This window comes from Pelmatolapia mariae, linkage group LG9 (genome assembly GCF_036321145.2).
Source record: "Pelmatolapia mariae isolate MD_Pm_ZW linkage group LG9, Pm_UMD_F_2, whole genome shotgun sequence".
In the NCBI taxonomy this organism is placed as follows: domain Eukaryota; kingdom Metazoa; phylum Chordata; class Actinopteri; order Cichliformes; family Cichlidae; genus Pelmatolapia; species Pelmatolapia mariae.
Genome location: NC_086235.1, coordinates 23,914,486 through 23,927,715, shown reverse-complemented (window position 1 = coordinate 23,927,715; position 13,230 = coordinate 23,914,486). Strand labels below are relative to the sequence as shown.

Below are 13,230 nucleotides of genomic sequence, written 5' to 3'. Positions count from 1 at the left end.
CACTGGTTTTTGGCTCAAAACAGTCAGTGCATGGTGGGAATCTGACTATCTGAGCACAGTGACTGACTAGACCAAAACACACATAAAACACAGAGCAGAGCATTCTACCAGTGAGAAGGTCAGAAGTTTAATCCTCGGCTCTTCAAGGCAAGATACTGAACCCTGCGCTTTCCCTGATGCGTCCATTGGAGTGCAAGTTATGTTAAAAGTGCTTCAGAAGAAATCCAATATATATGTACCAGTTTGTTTATATAAGTATCAGTTCATAGAGACTGGCCAACTAAAACAAAACTGGGTCTCTAAAGATGACAGGTTAGGAAAGAGCCACACTCTGTGCAACAAAGCAGCACCTATGAAGACATTAGAACAAATGTAAGCTTCCATCCATCCATGTCGTGGAGGCAGCAACCTAAGCAAACAAGCCCAGACCTTCCGCCCTCCAGGTACCTCTACCAGCTTATGCAGTCAGCCAAGAGATGTCATCTCTCCAGTGTGTCCTGGATCTGCACCACGGCCTCCTTCAAACTTCAAGACTAAAGTGCAACATCTCCTTGGGAAACAAAAGTGTGATTGCTATAAGATCAGCAACATTTGTTTATGCATGACAAGAGACAACCAGTGCAACGCATGACAACACTGATACAACTGTGCTGTCATTGCTATTCTGCAGTTCTATTGTATTGTTATTAATTGTTTCTTTGTTAATCTGAAACACATATCACTTCTACATGCGGTCAGCCTATTACACACGCACAAATGCACACAAAGTGGACGGTCCTAGCTATCAATTTAGCAGATTTTTATCCCTATATAGTATTTTAAATTGAACTGAATACAGAATAAAGGACGTGATGTAAAACCGGGGGGGGGGGGGAGCAGATAGTAGGAACAGACTCTTTTACTTCTCCTTTCACCTGTTTCTCCTACAATATTCCCAAATATCTAGTCTACTCTCATTTATAAAAAAAGGGTGTGAACAAAATATTAGAACTACCTCTTATTGTAATGCAACACAATTCAGCAAAACGAGAAACTAACTATAAAGGGAAGTCCAGACACAGCTGAAATAACCACAGCTGAACAGTTATAACTGTCACAAAGGAGGATTTATCACAGGCCTGTGGTGTCGGACCACAATCCTTTTAGCTAAGCAGAGCAAACCAACAGGCAATTGAGTGTTAATACTTCAAGTTGGATTCTGTTCCAGTCTTACATTTTGATCCATCCCTCAGCTGTAGTAGTGCTATTCAGTGCAATGTTCAGTGGAATAAAGCTCCCGTGAAAGCAACAATTTTCCTTTAGTAAAAAAGAAATTGGCTAGTATTGCTTGGCACTAAACTGGTCTTTCAGGGGATTAAACTCAATAACTAGAGCCCATTAAAGTGCAGGGATTCATAGATGGCATGATATTACAAGTTCTTATGCGAAACAGTTTGCCTTATATTATTATTGTTGTTGTTGTTGTTATCATTATTCAACTTTATTTCCTGTGTTTGTTTTCTATCATGATATATAAATGATGGTTAGACAACTGTATTATAAAATCAAATAACCTGCTATAATATGCAAATCCCCACAGTGGCACTCTTCTCATTCTTCTCATTCAAAATGGAAGGGTACATTAACAAGGGTGATAATTTAGGATAAGAACTCTTTATCTCTTTCAAAGGGACATTTTATCGTCAAGGCCTGGGACAGAAACACAGCTGTTGGGAAATTTATGTTTCAGTTAAGGACACTTTACATTTGCAGACATACACTCTGTATATGTCCTACAGCATCCCACGGTGCAGAATTCTGCCTGATAACTGAGAACAGCCTCGTTGCAAATCAGACTTTGTTCACTATTGCAGGGAATGGAAAGTTGACAAAGCGACTGAACTTATTAAATCACCATGAAAATATGTATGTTGAACCACCAGTAAGGTGGCAAGTGTAATTTAAGCAACTTTTATTAAATACAGCACAGAATTAAGTATGAATCAGGTCAATGCCTCATCACTGCTTGTAGTCATATTTATATCACATCGTGTTTATTGCACATCACATGCTTCACATGCACAGCTTTGGCTCAACCTTGGCTCAGAAGACAAACCATATTTTCTCTAACAGATCAGCTGACCTAAGGACTTCTGATAATGTGTGGATTTCATGAAAGTGTGAGTGTCTTACTGGGTCCTCGATCCACTGAATACATTTGGGTCCATACGTTTTTGGATGATGACACAATGTTTGTCGTTTTGTATGCGTACACCTCCTCAACCAATTTCTAAATCAAAAAATCAAGATGTGATTGAAGTGATGACTTTCAGCTCAAATTCATGAAGCCATTTTTTAAGCACAGTCCTCATTTTCAGAGGCTCATAAGCAATTGAACAGTTCACTGACAAGTAGTTTTGTGGCCTGGTGAGATGCTGATGCAAGTGGGGGTGGCCATCATTAGGCTGTAAAACCCAAATAAACATATCAGAGAGAGATAGCAAAATCTTTAGTGGCCTGAAAGACCACAGAAAACAATTAAAGTGGACGGACTCTGAATGACTTTGTTGGTTTCTTTCACATCTAGTCGAGAACACAGTTGAGGAGGTAAGACTATCACTTACCTCCTCAACTGTCAAAGTCTACAGTCAAAAGATGCTTTCATGAGTGGAAATAGTTGTGGTTTGCAGAGCCGGCTTTTTACTTACTGAAGGCAGTGTGATCCACAAGCAGGCAGTTGCTGACAGAGCATCTCAAGCAAGGAAACACAGCATTTGGTTGTATCTGTGGGATCTAGACTTCAAGCAGACAAACAGTCACTTTTGAGCCTCTGATAATGGGGAGCTGTGTATAAAAATAGCTGTAATTCCAAAATAAAACCAAAATGTCCTCACGGCGTGTGTTTGAAATATGACTTAACCTATAAGCAGAGTAATATTACTTTAAAAAAAGCATTACCATGGAATATTCTTCATGTAAAAAGGCATTTTCCGATAAGACGCATGTGAAAACTCCTCTTTCCGGGAAAGAAAGATGAGTTTTCTTGCATTTTTCTGCAAGAAAACAAAATGACCTTGCTGTTGCTTGTATGTTTAGACAGGCTCCTGTATGCTTTTCCTCTTTCAGTCATTCATTTTTTCCCCTGAAAACCTCAAGCAGCCAAAACACCCACGATGCTCCCCTCTTTGGCACATAGCAGGAGTCCCTCACAATGATCTACTATGAGCCCTGTATGTGCACAAGCACTGAACTGTTAGGTGCATGCATGTGTGTGTAATGAACTGAAAATGTGACTTAAATTAAGTGTTTATGTCAGGCTTTTGAAGGATTGTTTCTGTCTGAGAATAGCTTGGATTTTTTTTTTCTCTTTATAGCACAGACCCTAATGGGTGATTATTAATAGATTGATTAGAACCTCTTGATATTCTTGCCTAATAAGTTAATGAAGCCAGGGCAGAAAACACTACCAGCACTCAGAAGCTGAGGGCGACACTTAAATCCATGGTGAGAGAAAGCTTTTGTAGAATGTTAAGTAGGGGAAAAAAATTCAATAGTCTACAAGTGGTAATTAGCTAATTTTAATCAATCACTAGAGGCCCTTAATTAAGTGCTGTGTATTCATGTGTTTAAAAAAAACCTCCCAAATACAGGCTGTACCAATCAATGTTATTTATTGGTAGTATGATGTCAGACCAAAGACAAAATCAGGCTTGTAAATAGATTAATTTAAAAAAAATCTTTAAAAATCTTCTTTCAGTTTTAAGGATTCAAGTATACATCCTCCACTAGGCAACAACACATGAAGCATTACACTGGGTTATTATTTATTTAATAAAAAGTATGGCAAAAAACAGTGTGTGTAAAAACTACAAACAAGTGCAACCTTACATAATATTGGAATTAAGACAGTAAGTAGCAGCAAGGTGCTGTTAATCCAATGCACTTGATCAACTGATCATCATCAGCTGTTGGTACTAGTCTGTAGCATTTAAGTGTGTGTTAAGGAGGAAGACATGGAGGAAAGACATCAGCAAAGACCTTAGATTACCAATTCTTGATGGCCATCTGGGATTGGTTGTGGGGTGATCTCCAAATAATCTGGTCCATCATTCTGCAGTAAGAAAAATTATTCACAAGTGGAAAACAAGATAGATGTAATCTTTCCAGGAGCAGGCAACTCACCCCAGAGGACTCATTTCACCTGATAGGAGGCAACCTTTCTGCAAACAGTCCCAGTCTGACCCTGAACTGCAACCACTCTGAGATTATGCTGTCTAATTAATAAATGCAGACAGATTGCCAGCATGCTGCCATCAGTCTGAATGCGTCTTTGTCAATGACAACAACTCGAAGAGGTTGGTTATACTGTATCCCAAAAAACAGGAAGGTTATAATAGTTAAATGTGAATTTCTGTCTATGTAGACGGGAACAGATACGTGAACTGCATACGTATGCCAACAGATTGACTCTGTCTGACAATATTTGTGGCAGGTTTTAGTGACAGTGTTGGCATGCTTGGCAATCTAATTTTAGATTACCAAACACAGCATATGAGCACAAACACCTCATACTAACTGTAAAGCACAGGGGTGATGATTTGGAATTGTTTTGCAGCCTTGGACCTGGACACCTTCCAGTCATTGAGATGACCGTGAAGTCCTCTGTATACCAAAGTGTTCTAGAGTCAAACGTGAGGCTGTTGTCCAACAGCTAAAGCTTTGCCTAAATCGAGTCGTGCAACAGAACAATGAAACCAAACACACCAGCTAATCTACAACAGAATGGCTGAGAAAGAAAAGAATCAAGGTGTTGTCAAAGTCTGGACCTCAACCTGACTGAAACACTGTGGTGGGACCTTAATAGAGCTGTGCATAAATAAATGCAAGAAAACCACAATTAATTGAAGGAGTACAACAGCAAAATCCCTTCACAGTGATGTGAGAGACTGATAAAGTCACACAAAAAACTATCACTTCAGGCAGCTACAGAATCATACAGTTTACTTAGTTTTTCACACACATTGATTTTCATTAATCAAATAATGAAACTGTGTAATATTTCACGTGATGTTGCTCATCCTTCGTCTCATTAAATAATTTTAGAACCTGGTAAGGACCAGATAATTTTTAAGAAGTCCTGATATATAAAATCTTCAAAGTGAAAAGGGCGTACTTTCTTTTTGGCGGTCTTGCAGAGCAACTAATGACTGTTGTGCATAATCATGTAGGTAATGCTACGGTACAAGGGACTTATCAAGCTGTATAAAATGCTGGTCCTCCAATGGCTGCATGATAATGGCTGCAATAAATCCCAGAATCTGATGAAGCACCCCCACCCCTCACCCCGAGGTCCTCTCTCAAAATGCAAAAAGTAATTACAGTATTTTTTTGGAACGAGTTTAAGTCTCAATAATTAAATTCACACCTGCTGATAGGTGTCACAGTGGGGATTTCAAGATCACTGTTCCATTAGGAAGATAATGAGGCTCAAAGAGAAAATGCTTTGCAGGTCTTTGCTTGATTGACAGGTGCCTGTCAATCCCATCTTAAAGATGGCGGTGAGCGTATACCCCAGACGTATGAGAGAAGTGAGGGTGATATCACAGACAGTTCAGCCATATTTCTGTTTTTAGCATTTACAATGTAGACAGTATTTCCAGATAATTTCCTTATTTTTGACATATCAGCACATGATGCACAATCCTTTTAGGATTCGAATCCACCTCCACTGTTAAACCTCCAGCTTCAGTGTGCATGGTTTGTTATGGAGCTGAAGCCACATCGTCCCAGTAGATAAAGTCCAGTGGCTTTATCATCCCATGTTGCAGTTCCCTGTAATATACATGCATTAAATATGTTACATGTCAATTAAATTCATTTCATTCATATATATGTATGTACAGCAAAACAATTCATACAAACATCTCCAGTCATCACAGATTACTTATCTAGATTTTCTTTTTGAAGTAAACTGAAACTAACCGACTGATAAAATCTACCCATAAATCTTTCAAACCAACAATGCTCTCATGCTCCCAAAGTGGAGTCTAGCTCAACCCAGTTCAACAATACAACTCACAGAACGATAAAATATCCATGTTCTGCAACTTCAGAAAACAGCTAGAAATATGTTTTCCCTTATCCTTACCCCGAAATCTCTTACACAACAGAGTCACTGTAGAATGAAGCCTTTGTGTCCGCTCTCTCTTCTACTGCCTTTTTTTTTCTTCGCACTGCCCTGCAACATTTGTCACGTCCCTGGAGATGTGATGTTGTGAGCAAAAGTTGGAGAAACAGTAAAGGCTGCGCAACGAGGTCCACCCTAAAGCTGAGATTCCTAAACCACTGACATCTTTGCAATTACATCATGTTTTTCCATGTTCTAACATCCTAAAACAAAGGGGGCACACAGCATCTGTAACTGTAAGCCTGACTATTATAGTGCAAGATGCCCCTAAAAAGAAGTTTTTATTGGAGAGAAATCTGAGGATATCCAAGGAATGCTTTGTGAGGAGCATATAATGTGTCGCAATCAAACAGTAGGTATTTACATATACAGTGATTTACAATCTATTCTTCTTTTGCTGCTCCATAAATTTACTTCTGCACCTTACTGTGTACCTCAGCACCTCTATGGCTATCTCTCAACATGTTTTAAATAAATAAACTAATGATGATAAGGAGGAGGAGGATAGTAATGCTTCTCTGTGTTGAGGCCACAGCATTCTTGGTGGATTGTATTTTTACTTTACTAGAATTGTCAACCAAGACAGGTGTGACTGACAAGACAGACATTTTTCTAAAGAACAAGAACACGTTGTGTCTCAAAACACATGCAGTTTGCCAGCTTTGCCGGGTTTAGTTTGATTTAAGTCAACAGGGGGCTGCTCTTTGTAATTTGCTGTCATGAGGCTTGGATTTTGTAAATCTCGAAGAATTATGTGCACAGGGTGAAAGACATGTTTTTACTACTTTGCTGTTTTACTGTAGCCACATTACCACAGTATCTAAATCCAATTAACAACGACAAAATAATTCACTAGATCAAAAAGCTTTTAAATAGAAGCCCCTAACACTCATGCAAGCAATAGTGCTTGCTTACAGACTGAATAAATACACAACTGAGCTTTCAACATAGTGTTTTATTGTAAGCAGTAACAGCATTAAGGGTAATTCCTAGATCACTGGAAAGTACCAGCTCACAAACATGTACTTTTTTGAGAAAAGAAAAAAGCTACATATATAGCCCCGCAGGGTTTTTCCGGTTTCGAAATGGGGCGTTTTTATAATCCTTATAAAAAATGATCAGTCAAGGCTAGTCTGTATTTTGAAAAATCAATGGGTTTTTTATTATTTCTGTGCAACTGATATACAATAATGCCCACTATGTAATGGTGAAAGAATCCCTAATAAGTAGTTAAAAAAGGAACTGTTATATTTCCTCTGGCTTCGGATAAAACATGTGGGGTTGCCACAAATTCCTGTATATGAGAAAACCCTGCACAGAATCAAAAACTTCCTGATTTCCTTATCAAAAGAGGTTCATCGGTTCCTGGAAAAAAAAAACCCTGTAGTAGAAAAAAATGATCCACAGGAAACCAAGTTCAAATCAGTGTTTATGTTTTCCACTTGTCAATTTATATACCTCTTTTAATACAATATAAGTACAGCTAAAAATCCCGTCCTATTTAACCTTGTAATTCCAGCTGGGCGATCCACATCCTCACGCATGGCTTCTGAATGTTGTGTTATTTAATGAAGACAAATTATGCGCTGCCTGCATCGTGTGCTAAATCTTTGATACCAGAGTTATCTCTGCTTCAGACTTCACCCAGACATAAAAGCTATCAATACAAATAGGAATCTTTCCAAATATAAAAGCATTATGAGCAGATTACAGTTAATACAGAGTTATTTTCAGCACGCTCATTTACTCAGTTCTAACGTGGGCGTCGAACAAAAAGATCACTGCTGGAAGCCCTGACAAAATTCTTTCTCTGCTGTGTCATATGGGCGGAGAGCCTGCAGTTATCAAGTTAGCGGGGGCTCTATCTGTCTTCCAGTCTTCTTTGACTTGACCACAGTTGCAGTCCTGGAAGGGGTAAGCTACAGTATCTGTGTGTGCGTGTATCCTCCACCCCTGCGACCAAATGCCAAAAGTGTCTGAAAACGGAATTTTCTCTGATCCCGTTTGTTGTGCTGTCTGTTGAAATACCTCCAACGTAGCAGTTTTGTTTGTGTTTGTATGAGAGGCAAATATGTTAATAACAGTCATACTGTATCTCTGGACCTCTGGACCTTTCACACTGTCTCTGTCACTGGTGTTGAAATGTGCCTGCGTTTGTTTACAGTACTGCACAGAGGAGTGAATATAACACAAGTCTCTAACGCAAGCTGAAAATCACACTCTTGTGGCGTAGGCGCTTATCTACTTGACTTCCTTTTTTTTTGGTCTGCTGGGTGAAATGCAGACGCGAGCAGAGAGGCCAAATGTGGCGAGGCTGCAAGCTGATAGGCAGCGTGCATGATAAATGAACCGAACACACACGCCCTACCTGACAGTTTGAGCATGGCAGCTTTGTGCTTCTATTGCTGCTCATTAAAAGAATCCAACCCGACTCATAATAGCGGCTTGATTCAGCCGGACACTGATGAATAATCGGCCACAGTGGCTGATGCCAACAATTAATGGGACCAATTTCTTTTTGGAAAAACAGCTGTGCTTGACGAAGCGTTAGCAGCTCCATTTATTAATTGGGCGCCATCATTTCCTTATTCCTATTTCTAACTTCTTTCTTCCACTGCTTTCTGCTTCTGCTTTCCTCCCTTCCTGCTGGGGTAGAAGTTGGAAACCTGAATCATGCCGTTCTGCTTGTTGCTGTCGGGCAGAGAAACCAGCGAATCAGTGCAACAGCTCCACTCAGCAGCATAGGGATTTTCACAACACTGAACATCACAATCTCACAACATTATCTGAGGCTAGTGGGAAATGGCTTAGCGCTTAAACTGTCTGTGCTTCTGAGCCAACTGACACTGACTGGCAGAAATGTTGGGCCAACAGAGTTAAAATACTGCTTAGCACATCCAGAGTTATGACTGAATTACAAAAGAGTAAAATATTTTTTTTAAACAACAACAAAAAATTTTTTTAGCTCGGGCTGAAGAAATAATTCAAATTAGGAAACTAATTACGCTGTGTGAAAAAAAAAATAGTTATGCATACAAAATAGCTCAATTTTCCACTACTACACCCATTCTGCTTGTGGTGTGACTGACAGCTATACATCTGAGGAGAAAATGACACCTACACTTGTGGCTGCAGACTGCTGAGGAAGTTGTCAATGCGTTCCTGTGGCACGTCCCCGTCTAGCTGAGCCAGGTAAGTGTAGAGCCTGACAAAGGTGTCGAACGGGATCTTCGCGGCACCACCCGTCTCATCCTCTGTTAGGATCTCGCAGGCAAACTTAAGCGAACTGATAAGAGTCTGAGGATTTGTGTTACCACAAAAACAAAGAATTAGTTTGCTGTCGCATCCCATTTAAGCAAGACACACTGCAAATATACTTGCATGCACACACTGTAACTCAGACAGCTAAATCTAAGTAGCATAAGAGTGCCCTCGTGTGGTTAAAGTGTTCAAGAGCCTTGAAAACAGGAGTAGAATTCCACCCAAATTACTAACACTGAGCACATAATGCTGTTAATGCTTAGCTGCGTTTGCTTTCCTAGACACCAACTTATCTTCTGTAAAGTTCTTCGTGCTTAAATAAATTCTCTTTGATCTGTCACTACTGCTCTATCTGAATCTGTGAAGCCAAAAAAATAAATCATTGGCTTAACAGCGAAGCGAAGATTCAAGTAGTTGCTAAAGGATTTATCCAGTCACTCTTTTTTGGAGCCAGGGGACCCCGATGATGGAGACTGCATTGCAAATTCCTGGATCTAACATTAACACCTGGAGACTAGAGTGTGCTGCTGGAGGATCTCCAGCTGTGCTTGGCCTCGCACCAGGTTTTTAAGGCTCAAAGGAAGAAGTATATAAAGTTGTATTTGCATTTATATCCAGGATTGTGAACACCTCACCCCTCCAAGAGCGCTGCAGCCCAGGGCAAAAAACTCCATCCAGTCAATATCTGAGCCAAAGCTGCCCAGCGACAGCAGGGTCTCCAGCTGAGCCACAGGTAGACACAGGCCCTTCCACTTCGCCTGCAGTTCCTCTTTGCTACAGGTTTTCTTGGGCGACAGCTATGATTTGATGATAAAAAATGGGGGGTTAGGAGACTTTAGGGGGGAAAAAAATCTAGTTATTCACTTTCTATATAAAATCTGAAATGAGTCCTATTTCCACAAAAAAACAACAAGGTTGGATATGGAGAATCTGGTGGCTCTATTTACTTACAATCTCTTTTTTCTCTAGACTTTTATATGTGGACAGCCAGGGCATAAATAACTGCAAATACTGATGCACAGTAATCCAAATAAAAAGTAGTTTTGAACAGGATATAAACACTAATAATAATCTCTCAAATAATGGCACAGATCTGCATTTGTTTTGCATCCAGATTTTCTGGATTTCTTCCAGACTTTCTACTATCAATGCAGTTTAAAATGTTACAAAATGAATAACTCGAGACAGCAAAAGAGCAGCACTCTCACAAGATTAATGCTGCTGCTTAAGTGCTGGCTTTTAAGGAAATATTAATTATTCATTTCTTTTAATGAATCCGCCACACCGAGATGCCAGTAAACAGCCCAGGTGAGATAAAATGGATTTAAAACAATATGAAACTTTAATGACCCACACGGGAAACATCACTGCAATATGGAGACACACACACATAAAAACACGCATAAAAGAATAGAAGAGTAATCAAAGTTGGACATTAAACTCAATGGAAGTTATAATTATACCCATAAAAGCAAAACAGTAAATGACAAAACGCAAATATGTGATAAAGTAAATGCATTTATTTCTTTCAAAAGCAACAGTGAGAATAAAATTTTTATTTGTGCGACAACTTCTACAGGTTACGAGCCTGCTGTTGAGAAACTACCTGTTTGTGGAGGATCTTCAGAAGACCTGGAGTCAGCCCAGTGTCCGTCTTCTGGGTGGCAACATTTAATTCCAGCCTGTCCTTAACAGGCAGACACTCTCCTTTAGACAGAGCACTGAAGTATCTGAAAGAGGACACAGTCATAATAATTAGCACACATTAGATACAAAGAATTTTTAAACACTGTGTTTAGCATCACCATTCTCTGAAATTCATCTGCCCCCAAGCTTCCTAAGTATACCATTCAAATAAAGCAATAAAAACAGAGCGTGTTAAATGATGTTAAACGATTTATCATGGACACCATCAGCTGAGTAAATTGTTTTGGGGTTTGTTTTTTTTTTGCTTTTCTTTGTGAGAGGTTTTCCAGGCATGCTGTGGTATATTTTACTTCATTATTAGAAAAGAAAAATTATAACTTTCCATGCATTTATTGACTTTCAGGATCTCTGAAAGGGAACAGAGCCAAGTATTACTTTAATAACATAAACATCTCATCACCCAGGAGGCGCTCGATTTGTTTTTTTGCTTCACTGTATGACTCACTTTATTGTCTATTGCTATAAACAAAGCCAAGCTACATTGGTCAATAAAAAAGAAGAGGATGCTGAGAGTCCTTAGAGGTAGGAAATAAAAGGTAAAAGAAAATAAATTGAATATTTCCATATCATCGAGTGCTTTTAGCATGGTTTTTCTTTATTCGAGACAGTAAGATAGTTTAACTGCTGCAATAACACGAAAGCCCTTGGGATCTAATTACAGCTAGTCAATGCAAAGATAAGACACGCACAGGTGAAAGGGGCCTGCCTTTTCCTACAGTGATGTAGCCTGGAGACATGGTTTATGGTCCTGTTTGTGAGAATTAAACTGGAATAAAACACAATCACACATATCTCTACTCTTAACCTGAACCTTCATTGACAGACATTAAGACTTACGCCGCAGACCACTGCAACAAATCCTTGGGCTGTGTTCGGATGGCTGCCTTAGTAAAGTCTTTAAGGATGTCTGGCAGCTCGGGAGGGATGTTGATTTGCTGGGCACAGTACAATGTGTCTGGAAGAGGCATGGCTGTAATATAAACAATGCAATAATGTCCAATTAGTTGAAAAGAAATAGAATCCAATAGAAAATTAAAAACTACACTAAAAATCACCGGCACTGACAAAAAAACATCATTAATATAAAGACTGCATTCTGGTGCTTCAAATTTTTCTGTGCTACCCATGGGAGTTTGACAGGAATATAGACATATGATTATGAACACAGTGTGTTTCAAAGAAGTAAGTTTAAAATTTGCATATACACTCTCATCTGGTACCGTTTTTTTTACCGATTCAACTTAATAAATTAATGCTAATTTCTAGTCCACCAAACATTTTCTCCCAATTGTCACTCTCCTTTGTTCAACTACATAATTATAGTTTGTTCACTGACATTAATCCACTGTATGGTACTTGCTTTAAAAACTGTAGCCTGTTACCTGGACTGATGAACAGAAAGTCACCGGAAGACGCCCCTGAAATATGAGTTGCTAGCCTAAGTAATGGTTATTTATGCCTAGCAGTTCATGGGAGTGTTGTAGCATCGTCGCATAGCAACGGCGTCTTCTTCTTCTTCTTCTTCCTGTGGTATTAGAAACCCCACGAGAAGAGCACTACCGCCCCTTCTGCTGAAAACACTATAGACCAGGGGTGCCCAATCCCAGTCCTCGAGAGCTACCGTCCTGCAGCTTTTAGATGGATCCTTGTTCCGACACACCTGAATCAAATGAATGGCTTGTTATCAGGCATTTGCCAAACTTTATGGCATGCTGAAGAGGCAATCAAACCATTTGATTCAGCTGTGTTGGAGTAGGGATGCATCTAAAAGCTGCAGGACAGTAGTTCTCGAGGACTGGGATTGGGCACCCCTGCTATAGACTGTTCCTGGTACATGCTCAATCATCCACCTAAGGAAATCCCAGAAAGTTGATTCTGTTCATGTGTGTCTGACGAAAATAACATGACACCCATGGAGAACACCGACATAAATCTCAATATTCAGTCAGAAATATTCCTCCAGTGAAAAAAACTGGTGCACAAAACGCCACTTTCAAAACTTTTTACTTTAGTAAGAGCTAGACTCAGTAGCGCTAGTGGCCCGTTCTATGCTGTATAATGGTTTGGGGCACTATAAGACAGTACTGTAGTAATAT

General features: G+C 39.5%; 1 protein-coding gene across 1 annotated transcript; it reads right to left on the bottom strand.

Annotated features, from left to right (window-relative positions):
• Positions 1 to 7,324: 7,324 nt before the first annotated feature.
• ropn1l (rhophilin associated tail protein 1-like) lies at positions 7,325 to 12,600 on the bottom strand. Its single transcript, XM_063483570.1, has 6 exons — positions 12,517 to 12,600; positions 11,972 to 12,104; positions 11,034 to 11,157; positions 10,063 to 10,224; positions 9,288 to 9,463; positions 7,325 to 8,857 (listed from the first exon to the last, which is right to left on the bottom strand). The coding sequence occupies exons 2-6, from the start codon at positions 12,100 to 12,102 to the stop codon at positions 8,764 to 8,766; spliced, it is 687 nt and encodes a 228-aa protein (XP_063339640.1). The 5' UTR covers positions 12,103 to 12,104; positions 12,517 to 12,600; the 3' UTR covers positions 7,325 to 8,763.
• Between the last annotated feature and the right edge of the window lie 630 nt (positions 12,601 to 13,230).